Below are 17,703 nucleotides of genomic sequence, written 5' to 3'. Positions count from 1 at the left end.
GAGCTTGGTACTATGTTTAAAGCACAGAAAATACTCAGTGAGATGACTGTTATCAGGAGTCCTCAGACTGCCATTCTATTGATTATTGTACTTGACTACATGGAGTCTATGAGCATTAATCTTAATGCCACTGACTATTCCACTGATCACTACCCTCATTTTTCTCAGTGATGGCTGTGCTACCAGGACAATATGATGCTTTCTTGAAAAATATTCATGGAAATGGGGACTCTATTCCTTCACTGAAGTTAACGGCACAGTGAGGGACAGCAAGCACACTACAGTGAACAGTATTTCCTGTGAAGGATCAATACCTCACAGGTAGTTGCACTGCACAGCTGTTCCAGGGAAGCATGCTGTGCAAGCAGTGGCTTGACATGGGAGACAGAGCATGTGGCCTATTTAAAACAAACAAACAAAACTAAAAGTTTAGCTGCTGTGGTCTCATAAGTCGTCTAAAGAAAACCTTTGCTCCATTGGTTACTTGTAAGAACTTTCCTTTGAATACTGAAGAATTTTCCATCAATCAAAGGTACTTTGATGTTTCGGTGTATGCTAAAAACTAATGAAAATCGGTGGTTCTCCCCTGTAGTTGACAGAGATATCCACTTGGTTTATGTGTGTGCCTCTGGATTGCTATGTTAGTCCTTGATGCTCTTAACAACTGTATGACCCTTTTATTATCTGTCATGGTTTGATATGAATTACTGCTCTCTAGCAATGGCAACAAAGAGATTACTGTGGAAGTGCTGTGGTCGAGGAGAATCAGCAGCTGGGAACAAAGATAGGACAAAGCGAAGTCATGGAACACCAGGTATCCTGAAATGGATGCCCAACATGTTGAATGTGGCACAGAGTATGGTCAGTTAGACGGTGCAGCATTAATCGTGACCTCTTCCACCCAATCCGCTTTGCCAAAAGTTTCTGCTCTGTGGCCTAAAGTGCATCCTTGAGCTGTGCAGTTCTACAAGCTCTGGTATCAGAGCATAAAGGTGATGAGATGAGAGAAGCAGTAAAGCCCCTTCTGACTTTAGGACCCTGTGATAATGAACTGTTGAGATTCTGGATGGCTTTCACAGAAGAACGGTCCACAATTTACACAGATAAATAAGCAACATTAGGTGTGGCCCTATAGGCAGGATAATCTGATGAAGAATCACATTTCGTATAGCCTTTTCCTTGCCTGGCATCCAGGACAAATCAGTTAAATCACATTGATTCCAATTGCTCTTTCGTAAAATGCTTCTATTCTACTGATGAACCTCTGGATGGTTTCCAATTATTGACAATTATGAATATACTTGCCAATGTTATTCTAGCACAACTGTGTATGTACTCTTCGATAACTACAAGTAGAATTTCTGACTTGGAAGATAGAATTTAAGAAAACTGATAGCCTTGTAAAGTGATTGGGCAATATTGCATTCCTATCTGTGAAACACTGTGTTTAAAAGCACAATATCTTCACCAATACTATTACTTTGATATCTATACCAGTTATGTGTCAATTTAGCCTCATCAAGGTTAATGCTATGTAACACTTTGTTTCATGGCTGTGAAAAATTATCTCATTCTGGTTTTGGTTTGGTTGTCTCTTATGAGTTTTCTCCAGTTCCTCATACTTTCTGTAAACAAGTCCTTCATAATGCCTGCATTTGGAAAACATTTCTCCTGCATATGACTTTCTATTTTCTAAATGGAGTATTTGATGAACAATGGTTTTTAATTTTAATATTCATCAATTGTTAGAAATACTGAATCTATTAATTAAATATTTCTGACTTCATTAATGTCCTCCATTGCCTATCTTGTTTTCCATTTTCTAATCTTTATTATTTCTTCCTTTTTAAAATTAATGTTATTTTAGCTGACACATAATTTATACTCTTAATCATCTGGGGGTTTAATTTCCTAATCTTTAAAATTTTAACTGGAGTCTTGGCTCATTAACTTGACACCTTCTGTCCTTTCTAAAATAAGCATCTAGAACTAGAAATTTCTTCTAAAAACTTCTAGAGGTATTTAACAAATTTTGCATTTTGTAGCCTTTATCTTTTCGTTGAAGTGTTTTCTAGCATTCCCTATGATTTATTCTTGACTTAGATATTATTTGGAAGTATCATTTCCTTTTCAGCTATTTGAGGATTCTTTAGGTGTATTTTCCTGGAAGGTTTGTTAAGGTATAAATAATGCATAACAACTGTATGTATTTGTGTTGTTCAAGGTGATGCTGTATGCACATATTTTTAAATGATTAAAGCAGAGCAGTTTCTTCCATTATTTATCAACTCACATACTTTGCGTTTTGTGCGTGACTGGGGGAACACAATGTTCCAGTCACTCATCAGAGCTTACGTAGGTAGATAACTGCAATTTCTTGTCTTTATCAGTTTCTTTTGTAGTTAAATAACATAGACTGCAATGTTTTGAAATGTAAGATATTTCCCTGACCCAGGATATGGTCTATCTTGATGATCAAATCATGCGTATTTGAGAAAAAACTGCATTTTTCAGCTGATGCGAACAGTGTTCCATGAACATCGATCATGCTAAGGTGGCTGACAAATCGGTTCATATCTTTGTACTTCTCAATTTACTTAAAAAATTGTATGATTTAAAATAAATCCAATGTCTTCCTGGTGAACGGATTTTTTCGCCTTTATATGATTTTCTTTGCCTCTGTTAACCCTCCTTAAGTCTATTTAATTTAAATTCATATAAGCAGATCAGATTTTCTGTTTATGTTTGCAGTGTAATGTTTTCTATCATTTTACATGGAAGCATTTAGATTTTATGTTTTTCTTTCATGTACATTCCTTATACACTACATAATAGGATCTTGATATTTGAAAACGTCAGTCTGGTGATCTGTGTTTTTAACCCAGAGTATTTGTTTATATTTAATGTTATTATTGGTACTGTGGGATTTGTTCTACATTTTACTATTTGTTTTCTTTGTCCACCCATTCTGTGTTCATTATTTCTTCTTTAAGTTAAACACATACTTTATGGAATTCCACATAAATCCCTTCAGCACAGCTTTAACTCAGTATTTTAATATTTTCTTTCTTTAGTGATTGCTAAGCATAATGTTAACATGTGTTAAAATCAAGTTATATTTGAAACGGAATCTAGCAAGTTATTAATTCATTACTGTAACTGAAGTAATAACATTTGGTCACAGTAGCTTATGACACTGTTATGAATTAGTGTTAAATAATTTACTCCTGCCCTTACTACTCAAGGCACATTTTGAATCTTTGCAGGGTATTATTTGAGCACTGCATAATAAAACTGAAACAAAAAATTAGTCTTAATAGAACAGCAAGTAATTGAAACCTAACTGCCGAAAAAAATTAAACTCAATTTACCATCTACTGGATCACACACCTCTTAAAAACAGCATATTTTCATCTCATCATTTCTGTTACATTTATCTATTTGTGTTTTGCTTAGAGTGGATTAGTATATTACACATCCAGTAAAAGTTAGTGATTTCAGTACAAATGGACAAAATTTACTATTTTTTCCTAGATACTGTAGGATGGTCAGCAAGGACCCAGGGCTGCAAACACCTTGCCAGGCCCTTTGGATGTCAGTAGGATGATCCCTTTTCCATTACCCTTAGAAATAATACAGGATTTCTTTCTCATTCTATGCCTCCTCCTCTCCTCTCTGTTCACTTTCTCTCTATGACTCTGTGGTCTCCTACTAACAATAGCGCGATACATCCCCAGACTCCCAGTGGCTTCTTGAGACTCCACAGATTTTCAAAACCTTTGTACAGTATGAGTTTCTTCTTAATGTCCTGTGGTATCGCCATATATCACCAGAGTTAATCTGCCCATCCACATTTACATCTGGATGTCTTCTTCACATCCCTATTACTGCTACTCTCACACTTATAACTATCAAGTATATTGAGGATTATCTGTACACTAGCACTATGACATCTTCAAACTTATAGGGCTATGAAGTGACTAAAGGCTGAGTATACACAGTGCAGATACACTGGACAAAGTGATAATTCCCTTTCCATGTAGGACGGAGCACAATGTAAGATTTCATCCTTACGAAGGACTGTACCATTGTAGCAAAATGGGGAAAATCTGTTGGGGAGTGGGAGTTTGGGGCGGGGGAACCCAGTCCATATAAACATACAGCACATAATTCAAAACATTCAAAATAAAAAAATATAAAAAAGTTTCCATCATGCTACTCAGTATTTAACACAATTTAAAACACATGCATGGCTTAATTCTGGAATTTTCCTTTTAATGTTTTCAGAATATAGTCGACCCTAGGTGACTCAAACCATGTGAATGAAGCCACCAATGCCTACAGTGTACTGAGAAACTGCCTTAATTTCTCCTTGTGTTCATAAACGCTGACCATCACCACGCAGCTCTGCAGGTATATCACTTCCTCGGTTATCTTTTAACTCTTTTTTCTTTCTTTACAATTACTTTGCCTTCAACACTTACATAAAGCATCCACAATATAAAACATCTCCACAACCTCAGTCAGCACGTTTCTTGGAGGAGCAGTCTTGTTGGTTGACTTGAATTTCTTGACCATCCCCAGCGAATTCTCAGATTCTAGCGCAGGATTGCTTGTAGATCAGAATCAACTATTTCCATCCTATTACTTGATCTGAAGTTAAGTTTCCTCTTTGTTATTGTTAAACTTCACTTGCTTGTGGCATTGATACTGTACACTGCTGTCTCCTTTGAGTTTTCTTCTCCTTTGATTTTTGAGATACCCAAAGTCTTCTGATTTTCTTTTTGTCTCTTTGACCCTCTTTTAAGTGTTCTCCACAAAACCACAGATGTTATATTCCCTCTTTAGTTCTCTGCCTTCAATTCTGTGAGTTCATTTACTTCCCGATAATATATGTCTAAATTTATCTCAGGTTTCTATGTCTCCTGTGCATTTCAGAGTTACATTAACAAAATGCTTATTGATGTACTACAGTCACTTCAAAGTCAACATGCTTGCAGTAAATTCATTGCCTTTCCCCAAAGCCCTTTCCTTTTGCTGTTTTTCTTATTAAATGGCACTATCATCTACTTAGATAATTCAAGCCCAGGTGCTGGAAGAGTTTATAGTCATTTTCCTATCTCACATATCACACATCCAACTAGGCATAGTTATACAGTTTATTCTTTTGGCAACATATTTTTTCTATTCATTTTCTTCCATTATTGCCAGTGTCAGCCAGACAATACTTCAGTTTAGCTCCAACTATTTCTTTCGTGGTTTGCTAGGACAATCTTTTAAGTGGTTTTCCTGGGCTCAGTCTGACTTTGTTGTCATGTGTTCCCTTCCACACCTCAATGAGATCAATGGCTTGCAATGTCTTCAGCATGAAGTTCAAACTTCCTTGCCATGCACTGGTCATGAATGGTGAATGCTCTAACTACCTCTCAGGTTTGCCACAGGTAATTACTATTTATTCTTCCACCAAATCAGATGTTAAAATTGTGAAGATTTTTCTCAAAACAGTTTGATGATCCTTCTTCCTTGAGGCAATTTCTACATTAATTCTACCCACACTTTAGTTGGATCAAATTTAACTCTTCGCTGTAATCAACAGTTTAAATGGATTAATTTTCACATACCATTTTCAAATGAGTTATGAGAAAGAACAATTATGATTCTTTTGGTTCTCCTGCATATGCGCAGCAAGATGCATGCTCTATGTGCTGATCGAAGGGATTTCCTGTTCCAACTGCCAAAATTTTGTTTCAGGGAGGCCAAGATTTTAAGATTTGCAGTAGGATCTATCATCATAATTTTGGGGAGTCCAGCAGAAAGAAACCAGGAATCCACTGAACTCTTGACACCCCTAATGAGATTTGAGGACAGATGGTAACCTTTACATGAGTGCCTGCAAGCAATGCAGTGCAAAAGTTTGGGCTTCATTGTGGAATGACTACATCAAGACACAACATTTTAATAAAACACATACTTTGACGATCCTTAATCTTTATAAAAGATTGATCAGACCCATCATTCTTAACACTACATTAGAAATACCTGGAGTGTGGGAGGAGCTTTACAAATGATTGACTCCTGGGCCCAGCGAGGTGGCTCAAGTGGTTAAGGTCTTTGCCTTGCACACCCAGGATCCCATATGGGCACCGGTTCTATCCCGGCAGCCCCGCTTCCCATCCAGCTCTCTGCCTGTGGCCCGGGAAAGCAGTCCAGGACAGCCCAAAGCTTTGGGACCCTTCAACCACGTGGGAGACCCAGAAGAGGCTCCTGGCTTCGGACCGGCATAGCATCGGCCATTGCGCTCACTTGGGGAGTGAATCATCGGACGGAAGATCTTCCTCTCTGTCTCTCCTCTCTGTATATCTGCCCTTCCAATAAAAAAATAATAAAAATAAATCTTTAAAAAAAAAACCAAATGATTGACTCCTAGGTTCCAACCTCGTAAATTAAGAATTAATTGGCATATTAAAGTGTGAGTTGGGGAGGTTTACAAATCAGAATGATACATTTATATAGAATAGTCAGAAAAGGGCTATATACAGAACAAATTGAGAACCCCTACTCTAGAAAAAATTAGGAGAAAAATCCTTAAAACTATAAAATCTTAAAGTAACACTATAAATATAATAATTTTTCACTATTTATATACATACATAGAAACAAACCAAAAGATAAAGCTAAACACTAAGGCATCTCACAGTTTTGGATACAGAAAGTGACAGAAATTCAATACCTGTCAAAAGGAAAGTAATGGTTTCCCTTTGCTTTATAACCTTGTGATCTACATGGAAGAGGTGTAGGAAAAAAGAACAGAAGGATGGTCAGAAAAAGTAGTGAAAGATATGTTACCTTGATGATTTATGTATGAAAGTAGAAAAAAATAATTCACCTGAATGATAAATGAAACACTAAACATTTGATCTGTCAGTATAGACTAGGTAGTAAAAATATAAGCTTAGAAATAGTACAGTGAAAGAGAGAAAATTGTGCTCTAGCATCTCTTCTTTGGACATTCAGTCGTGTGGGTTGGTGGTAAATAGAAAACTAAATACAACGGAATTAGAATTTAGAGCAGCCACCCCATGGGGATTTCAAAGTATATTTACATTAGCTCTTTCAAATAAATCAGTCTGCAGACATGCACTCCTGAATTAACTTAATCATGTCATGCAAATTGCTTAATGTAGCCATTCTAGCATCTCCTTGACAGACATTAACCTCTTAACCAAAAATGCATGCTTGAGGAGTGCCAATTTACTAAATTCTTACAATGACGAGAAATAACAAACAAAAAGCCACCTTCATTCTGTGGCATTCTTGTTTGAAGTGCTAATACTTTAAATACTATTAGCAGTTAAAAAGATATGTTCACATATTTCTTGAAAAGAAATAACTTTCAGAGGCAAGAACTTCCAAAGGAAACCACAAGGAATGCAATTTAGGTGATTTGATAAATCTCAGTCAAATGAGTCTGGTTTTATATAATAAAATTGAAGATTTCAGGGCTTGAAAAAGTTTTAACATCTGCAGTGTCATAGAATGGCACAATTAAATTTGATAGATTGAGTTGGATCTGGTTGAAAATTTTAATGTTGAATTAGGAACCCTTACCATTGATTCAAACTTGCAATCCTCTTGTCAACCCTGCAAACTCAGTTTGCAGCTTGAAGCCATCCACATTTCAAATTAGTGCCATTTGAAATCAACCTAACCAAATGTCAAAAAAGGCATTTCATAGTTGTACTTGCCAAAATATGAAGCTGGCTCTTTCCTTTAAAAAGTGCAACTCTTCTAATCCAGTACTGCTAAGATTTGAAAACCTGAAGATGTTTCAAATGTACTTAAAAATAATTCACAAGATAATATATTTAAAGAATACCTTCTAGGTGGCCCTAGAATAAAGTCTAAATTTCTGGAGAACCAAGAAAGAAGTTTTAATAAGGATTTACACAGAAACTCCAGGTTAGTCCTGCAGTTTGGAGGATCCTGGCGTTATTCAACTACACAGGAGAATTAGCACATTGTGATTTCTCACATAAAGGATAAAAGAATAGAAGAAAAAGTATAATTACCTTGGAAAAGGAAATTCAGTTTTCTAACACTTACAATTACCAGCAGGTGTTATACAAAATAAAGAACGAAGTAGACATGGGTAAAATAGCACACTCTGGCATTTCCCATGTGCAGCTAGCTTGAAAGGGAACTGGACTGTGAGACAGGAGTATTACTGTGAACTTGTTAGGGACTAAAGGCTAAATAGTCAACCTCAGCTCTGTCACACACCATATAGGCACTTAACATTTTTGTACTGCTCTTTCCTCAATAGAAAATGGAAATATTAATAGCACCATGGTAAGAGTGTTGGATAAATTAAACAGGTTAAAATATGTGGCACATTTAGTAGAATGCTTAGAATATTGTAAGCATTCAGTATTCCTCTCTCGACCCCACCCCTTCTGTTTCTCACGTAAACAAGGAAACAGTATGTTATTTGATTAGGATTATAGGTGAGTCTGAAGTTCACGTTACATGCATGCAACTGACAATATGTCAGTTGGAGATCAAATGCTGCCTCTGTATTGGATCTCCTGAGTTTCTGTCTTCAGCCATTTTCAACGGCCAATCCTTATTAAGCAGGCTTGCATTCATTAGCTGTCCTTCCTCGTGTTTAAACTTATTTATGGTCTTATCTCCAAATTAGAGAGTTTAGAATTTGCACTTGACCCTGAAGGCTAGTAACACTTGTTCTGTGCAGCAACTTGACTGACATTTCAAGTGGGCTCTACCCAGACCTAATTCAAATGTTTCAGAAAATGCAATGCACAACTGAAGATTCATCAAGAGTGACTGAGCAGATTGGAACTCAGATGGGTCCTTGGCAAGAGGAACCCTGTTGAGTGACTTCAGTGTCCAGTTGCTCAGAAGTATTTTACGCTTTCATGTCAAGATGAAGGAAAATCTTCTGCAAAGTGAATGTATAATCACGTCAGCAGTGCATTCCACTATGAAATTCAATTCCCTCAGCCCATGGAAATGTCCCAGAGTCAAGGTAATCTAGCATAGTAAGGAGATAATGTATGGAAAGGCAAAGTCTCTGGTTTCTCGCTATTGACTACTTTGAAGTATGCTTTCCACTTTTCTAGAGAACTGCAGAATTTTAAATTAAAATGCTTTTAACAACTTCCAATTAAATCAAGAAATAAAATGTGAATTCCTCTGGAACTATTGTTGCATCAATTCACAAAAATGTGTTAGCTTGCATATTTTCTTCATGTTAAAATTACTCTCAGGAAATATTAGCAAACATGTAAATTAGGTGTGTTTATTCATTATTACTTTGATATTGCAAAAATATTAGGTTGCAGGAGAATGAAATTCTGAAATATATTTTTAATATGCTTAATTAACTAGTGAAGTTACATTTCTATTGGCACTGTTTCTGGCATCTCCTCATTCTGGAACACAACGCAGTGCTGTCTAAATATAGGGTTTTAAACAATAACGTCTGATTTCTGCAAGTGGTCTCTTGAAGGAACATTCATCTTAATGTTTGTCAGGTTGGTGTGTTCTAACCTCACTGTAATGCTTCTTTAAAAAAGTACCTTCTAAACTACCTGGGCATGAAAAGAGTTTACGACTTTTGTGATATTTTAAAATTCTGATGAATACCTACGGCACGCCAATTATCTAAATGTCATCTGAAAATCCAACAGTTTTTAGTATAACAAAATTCTTCTATTTAACTCTTGAGATTTACTTTAATTTGATCTCTCTGCAGTGTACAGTGGTTTGATTGCACTGCTTTATGGAATCAAAGCTTGAACTTTGAGGCTTTCAACAAAACTAAGGATTTTCTTTGGGATAACTCGCTATCATTCTTGAACACTCCATCAAAGTCTATTCCACGAGCCATTAAGTTCATGTTAAAAGTTTTTAGGACCAAATGATGGAGAAACACCAGATATGAAATCTTTATAACCATCTCCAAGATGCTGTATGCATGTTCTCTGAAAGCTGAAATTTATCTAAGCCTTGTTTCCAGTAAAAGCCCGTAGCCTGTGACAGCATTCAGGACAAATGAACAAATGCGTGGACACTTGAGGTTTCTGCCATTCTTCAGCTTTCATTTTCTTTAAGCATATTTCACATGTGTTTGATCTGAAGCATTCTTTGTTTTTTTTTTAACTAGTACTACAAAATACTGTATGCATACAAAAGAAAAAATACAATAAAGTCACAGAGAAAAAGAGAATGTGCATAGTACTATGGCCTTATTAGATAGTAAATGTGAAAATGGGGGTGCCAGCAATTTGGTTTAGTGGGTAAAGCCACTGCCTGTGACAAGGCCATCCCATACACATGCTAGTTTGTTTCCTGGCTGTTCCACTTCTGGTCAAGTTCCCTGCTAATGCCAATCATATGCGGTTAGAGATATAGCTCCTAGCTCATGGCTTTGGTCTAGCCCAATTCTGAAGACAGAGCAGCGTAAGTTTCAAAGCTGGGAACGGGGGAGGGGGGGAGTGAAAAAGATCTACTGTTCACTGGTTCGCTCTCTGGATGGCTGCAAGGGGTGGGCCTAGCTGAAGCCAGGTCTCTGTTAGGGCCTCTCATGTATGTGATGGGGGTCAAAAGGTCTGGACTGTCTCCTGCTGTTTTGTCTCAGAGCATCAGCAGAGAGCTGGGTCAGAAGCGGAGCAAAATGAACAGAAATTGGCAACACTGTAGGATGCTGATGTAGCAGCTTTACCTATTACACCACAATGCTGGTCCAATAAAACAAACAAGCAGAAGCCAGAAGCCTTTCAGGGAGCCCACCTTCATTCTATTTCCCTCGTATCCCAGATCCTTCCTGCAAATGAGGTAACTTCAATACCGAGGCATTTGTTTACATCATACTAAACTTCTGCCCAGGCAACTCCTGAATTTCAGGACTGATCAAACCTCTTCAAGCACTAAGCTTTTCATTTATTTCAGGCCAGTGTGCTTTTTTCAATGCCCACTTGGAAAGCTAACCATATTCTGCCATGAAACAATAGTGAATGTGAAATAGAACATCACAGTACAGCTGTAAGACAACCAACAGCTGAGGTAATAATAATATTTTATGAATCAGAGCATCAGTAACTTTTCTTTCAGAGAGTGATGGGAAATCTAAAGATAACTGAAGGTCTTTCCATTAGTGAAAAAAGACAAATTCATTTTGCTGAGAAATAGAAACTGAATCTATGTCTAGATTTCCTTATGATACCCATTTCTCATACCATGTGGAAAACCGGTGTATGTATGTGTGTGTGGGGGGGGGGTGTCTACAGCATTAAAAATATTAACTCCATGACCTATGTTAAGTAATCTAGGGAAAACATTCTTAACAATGTATACACTGGATTGTCACTACATCAAGAATGTCACATTTCTGTGAATCTACATTTATATAAATGTACATTTATATAACAGATGCCACTGGGAGAAGACCCTCTTCCTGAGTTGAATAAACAGATACTAAAGACTTATCTCTCTCTCTCTCACTCTCTCTTTTAATTGGAAAGTCAGATTTACAAAGAGGAGAGACAGAGAGAAAGATCCTTCATCTGCTGTTTCACTCCCCAGGTGGTTACAATGACCAGAGTTGAACTGATCCAAGGCTAGGAGCCTGGAGCTTCCCCCGTGGGGTCCCAAGGCTTTGGGCCATCCTTTACTGGTTTCCCAGGTTACAAGCAGGGAGCTAGATGGGAAGTGCAGCACCTAGGACATGAACTAGCACCGATATGGGATGCTGGTGTATGCAAGGTGAGGAGTTTAGCCACTAGGCCACAGCACAGGACCCAAGATTTTTATCTCATTAACAGAGATCCAGCACACCTCAGAAACACAGATGAGCCAATAAAGCACAGTAAGAAAAAATAACCACTAAAAACAAACAAACACCAGAGTCAGTATTTTCACAGTATTGTTTTGAGTGAAATCTCTTTTTCAAAATTTTCTAGTCCTAGTAAGACCAATATTTCTAACTTGTTTAGGAAAATTTTTAAAGCTTTTTTTCTAATAAAATATTATTTTAAAGTATCAATTCTGCTTACTTGAATGACAGAGACAAGGAAAAAAGTCTTCCATCTGTGGGTTCATTCCCTAAATTCCTGCCAAAGCCAAGGTTGGACCAAGCCATAGCTGGAAGCCTATATGTGGAGGTCTACTCTATGGGTGACAGGGACCCAAGTATCTGAACCATAATCTGCTGTCCGGCAGGGTGTGCACTGGCACAAAGCTGGACTTGAACTTAGGCACTTCAATATGGAAGCCAATATGTCCAGTAGCATCATAATCACTCTGCCATATGCCTGGCTTTTGAAGATTTAACTTTTATTTATTTATTTATTTTTGGTTCATAGAACATATAAAAAAATTGCAAAAAACAAAACAAAACAAAAAACCACCCCAGCACAGTATACTTCCACACACATTGCACTCATTTGCTAATTTTATGTATAAAGAGGGGAACTCGCAAGTCACTGTAGTGTCAAAGTGACTGAACCTAATACCTGTAGCTAAGTAGATAATAACCGTGTAGACACATTAAAAACAAAGATAATAGAAACAGCAAATTCCAAGACATATGGATAAATGGCTTCAGAATCAGTCATCAATACCATGTAATTTCATAGACAAACACAAGATTTAGGATTTCATTTTACTTTGCAAGCCAACACAGCACATTATTCCCACGTTAAACTCCAACAGAAAATGAAATATACACTTGTTGCCTATTTAGAAGCCCTTCAAATTTTTTTTCATAATAGAATAAGTGAAGCAGGTTAGTATCTGAGTATGTTAATAAAAGTGTCAATTCCTACCTCCATTATCTTTTAGATGTAGTGCTATCTTGGTATCATCTGGAAGAGAAATTCAAAATTATTATAACAGAAGATTTTACAGTTGCATGAATCTTATGACCAGTCATTTCCCCCCAACTACTTTCCCTGTTAAATGGCCAGATTAGTGTAATTTATTAAGGTCATTCTAAGACATGATGCAGCATTACAATTTCTTAGAATATTTTAAGATTATAATTTCACTGAATTTCCATGAGTTTTAAATTCTATGAGGAAGACAAACTGTAAGATGTCTATTTCTAATATTCTATCATAATTTACTTAAATTTTACTCTATAATTATGACCTTACTTTTTTATTTCTAAGGCCAAAATATAAAAAGGCCAAATTAAGAGGGAATTCAAGATGTATCACTATTTACAAATTTAATTTCGAAAGTCATATGTTTATTCATTGCTAACAAATATGACTGAAATCACACATTAAAAGATTCCAGAATTAACAAATCGTAGGATGTGCATTTTTTTTGTTGTTTTTAGTTCTAGCAGTTATATTTCATTCTAAAGAGTGGAATTTAAGTTTTAAAAATATTTTTTGCAAGCTTTAAAATACCAGTCCAAAGTAATATGGACTGTTGCTTATTATAGAAAGTAATCAGATCCACTTAGCTGCCCTCCACTTTATTCCAGTCACCATTTAATTGTCAATTAAATTTCAGATAAAAACAAAGTCTAAAGATTAATTTTACATTCAAACAACAGTAAGGTTTACAACCATAAACAACACTATTTTTTTTTTCTGTCAAAGTTTATTCTTGGTGAATTGGTCTATTTTTGTTTAATTCCTAGTGGTATCAGTTACAACGTAAAGTTACCGTTAGCTAACAGACCATCTTTCCCCATGAGCTGTGCCCATGCATTAACATACTCTGGTATTTTTCTCTTCCCTAGTAACAGTAAGTATTTTTCAGAAACAATTCTTGTAACCCATACAGTACCCCTGTTAAATTATAGACCAATACATTTTATTCAGGGAGATTCTTGAATTGGATATAAACAGAATTATCTACCATTTAGAATATCCAATCAATCCAACAGACAATTTTATATGCATTTTGCCATATCTGGTGACTGTAAAGTTCAGTTCATTGATGATTAAATTTATCTTATGAAACAAAATCTATGTCTTCTCTAGGGAAAACAATAGGCTAGAATTACTGCTAAAAGCCGAATCTTGTTGAAAGGCAGAGTAAATTAAAGAAGTTTGCTATGTATGTCAGTCTATTTCCCTGTTGGACATCATCTAGAAATCCAATTTGTCAAGCAGTAACTTGTCTGTCTAGAAAGCTACCCCTGTCTGTCAGTCCAGCGTGTCTCCTCCTTTGGGAAAAAAGCCAGCTATGTTTGGGGCACCTTCTGTGGGTAGGCTGGTGGGCAGCTGGGATGTGGCTGTTCTTCTGGTGGTAGTCAAGACCCTGAAATGTGTGGTGGTTGCTCTGACGGTTGTGGTAGCTTGTGAAGAACTTTCCACTGGCCCCATATTCTCACACATCTTCTCTTTGGACTAGAAAGAGAAACAAAAATGATAATAAACTGAGTAAGTTCAATATATTTTTATTATGCTTTAGTTCGAAAATATTTGATTTTATTCATGAGAGATGCAGAGTGACAGGTAAAGACAGAGATATCACCTGCTGGTTCATTCTCCCAAATAACTTGCAAACAGCCAGAGTTGGGCAAGGCTCAAACTGAGAACTAGGAGCTGGGTTTCCTATCCAGATTCCCCTTGTGGATGGCAGAGTTCTAAAGAAATTTCCATCACCTACTGCACCAGAACTGGGAGTAGAATCTGGACTCAAAGCCAGGCACTCTTGTATGAGATGTGGGCATCTTAAGGGGCATCTCAGCTGCTAGACTAGATCCCTATACCCACATTGTAACTCTTCAAAGACTTCATGGAAACACAGGAGGCTCTTCAATAAGGATAAGTAATAAAGTATTTTTGTAAAGAAATACAGATGTAGAGGATTTTTAACTTACAACATCTATAAAGTATGTGGAAAATGCATGCACGAAAGTGTTTTTCAGATACTTGAATTCCATCATTTTCTGCTATTAAGAATTCTCAGTATGGTTTATTTTATGCCAATATACTTACAAAAGACATGATATCAAGAGAGAAAAATTCACACCAGATAAAATACATATGCATGTAGATAATGTTTAAAACATACTCCTTTCATAGCAAAATGACAGTGTCAAATCCTAAATATTTGTCAATTGCTGGTTATTACATTACTGCTTTGAAATAACCTGCTACAGGTTAAATGGATACTTAGATTTTTGCTTTCTTTAATAAAATGTTGAACGACAAAAGACTAAGCAGCTCTCACATCATCTAAGCAATTTTCCCCCTAGGCAAAGTAATACAGAAGATGCCAGGAAAGGGTGCCTATTGTATTCCTAATGGGTAACTTATATATAAGTGAACTGGTTAATCTTTGCCAGAAACAATCTCAAATATTTAAACTTTTCTAGTTTAAAAGTTGTTGTCTTAATCCAACTCTTTGTGCTTCAAAGGACATCTTTCTGGCAGGGTTTGCGTAGACCTAGCCTGAACACTGATGGGGTTCAGCCCCTGTTTGGACACAATAGTAAATACTAAATATTGTTCTTATTACTATCTAAAAAATGATAGCAAGACATGACTAGACATTTCACAAAAGAGGAAAAACATAAGTAAAAACTCAGATGACAACAGGCATATGCAAGTATATTTGGTGCCATTACATTCACATTAAAAACTATTTCACATTCATTGGATATGCAGAGGGGAAAAATCGGACAGTACCAGGGTGGTCTGGCATATGAATTAATAAGAACTCACAAGTTACAGCTCTGAATTATAAATCAATAAACTGGAAGTGCTTTGAAGTTCTTTTCAAAGATAAATGTTAACCAAATTTACACCTGTTAGTTTTAGAAACAAAAATTGAGTGATGGGGTTGAGTGTGGTAACATATGGCTAAAAACTCTCCTTACATGTACCAGCATCTCATAGGGTGCCAGTTCATGTCCTGGCTGCTCCACTTTCCATCCAGCTCCCTGCTTGTGGCTTGGGAAAGCAGTCGAGGATGGCCCAAAGCCTTGGAACCCTGCACCCACATGGGAAATCCGAAGGAAATTCCTGATTCCTGGCTTTGGATCAACTCAGCTCTGGCTGTTGCGGCCGCTTAGGGAGTGAACCAGCAGATGGAAGATCTTTCTGAATTTCCTTCTGTCTGTAAATCTGCCTTCCCAATAAAAATAAAATAACTCTTTAAAAAGTTGAATGATTAAAATATAACTGTAAGGATACACGTTCCTGGAAGGCAGGGTTTTGTGACGCTTTGCTTGTCTGTTTTTGTTTAAGAAACAAAAGCAACAACAACGAAAAACCCTCTTGAACTGCTGCTCTACCTCAAAGTACCTGGGACATGATGAGTATGCAATAAACCAACCATCTTTGTAGTCACTGATGATTCTTGTTCTCAAATTGTGGAAGGCATGTCACCCTGATCCTATCTAGTCCAGATCCAACATCTGCAGACCAAGCTGTGGCTGCAGTCAATGCAATGGCCTCTTGCCTCATAATCCATTATTCACCCACAGTCGGGGTAATTTTTCCAAAAAGCCATTTATTTGGATATCATATCTTTTTTTGTAGTTACTCAAATAACTTTGTCTTGCCTTCAACTTGTCACAGTTAGGATCCAGTTTACTTTACCAAGCACCACTTCTACTGGGTCATTTCATCTCAGTGATATCCTTCAGGTTTTTCTCTAATACCATCTCCTTAGGCTATTTTTTCATTATTCTGTTTGTTAGGGTAATGCAGTTGCAATTACACTCTTTGTCCATGTTATTCTCCAAGTGCAATCTATGGACCTTGGTAGACACAGCGATCTAACCATTCTGCTGGACCCATTGCTTACACTTTCCAGTTATTATGGCTTAGATTGCTACCAGACAGCTCTCTGAATGGTCTTGAACAGATGCACTTTGCCCCCACTTTCCCACTCCTACTTCTCAACAGTAATTACAGAATGTGCTGGGATGCAACATCTTGAGGTAGGTGGTAATGGAGGGTGTGGCTGGAACCACATTGGCTCTATCCTAGTCCCTCCTAAGAGGTAATTCAAAGCTGTAGTCCAGAAATTCCAGAGACCACAAGAGGTAAACCCAGGCAGGCAACTTTCCAGGGTGCCTTGCCTGCAGAGAATCAGAAGAGCCCTTGAAAATGAGACTTCAGCTGCTCTGGGTTGACCTGCCTGCCCACGGCACTAGCTCACAACGACTCCTAGGCATCCATTGTTCTTCAGTGCCTATGTGAAAGCAACAAATTCATTCAGTATTACCTATTGTATCTGCTGTTCTGTGTCACCAGAGTTAGGCTTAAGCTGGCAACCAGTGCCAAGTTGGACAGCTTCATAAACATACATGGTAACTATTCATATTAGAGCTCAGAGTTATTAAATAAGCTAATCTACAGGAAACGTTAACCCTAGTATGAGGCAGCGGTAAGAGATTGGGTGATTTTGTTTACTCACCTGCAAAAAGGGTAGAATTACTCATCCAAAATAAAATAAAATAAAACCCAGCTAGCTATTATTCATAATTTAATTACAGGCCAAAAAGGAAACACTGAATATTACAAAATACGCCAGACTCTGAGCTCTTTGGATGACTTCAGTTAGCCTTTGTGGATTTAATGGCTGGTAGACTGCAAAGAGAATGGAGACTTATTCATAAACAAACTTACCTTACACAAATCTTAACCTCCATTTTCAACATTTCTTCCTAAGTAACTATAGTGACAGGATGGAAGCTGTGACCAGAAA

At 37.0% G+C, this 17,703-nt stretch overlaps 1 protein-coding gene across 2 annotated transcripts in view; it reads right to left on the bottom strand.

Annotated features, from left to right (window-relative positions):
- PLXDC2 (plexin domain containing 2) overlaps positions 1–17,703 on the bottom strand; it is a 400,824-nt gene that overhangs the window by 29,487 nt on the left and 353,634 nt on the right. For both annotated transcript variants that reach the window (XM_040967893.1, XM_040967894.1), the window contains 2 exons: positions 14,237–14,387; positions 12,846–12,884 (listed from right to left, as the gene is read on the bottom strand). In XM_040967893.1, coding sequence (XP_040823827.1) covers positions 12,846–12,884; positions 14,237–14,387 — 190 coding nt within the window. The remainder of the gene's footprint in view (positions 1–12,845; positions 12,885–14,236; positions 14,388–17,703) is intronic.

This window comes from Ochotona curzoniae, unplaced genomic scaffold, assembly GCF_017591425.1.
Source record: "Ochotona curzoniae isolate NIBS_2020 unplaced genomic scaffold, NIBS_Ocur_1.0 scaffold_4683, whole genome shotgun sequence".
NCBI classification, from domain to species: Eukaryota; Metazoa; Chordata; class Mammalia; order Lagomorpha; family Ochotonidae; genus Ochotona; species Ochotona curzoniae.
The sequence above is the reverse complement of the archived record's forward strand: the minus strand, read 5'-3'. Positions and strand labels throughout refer to the sequence as shown.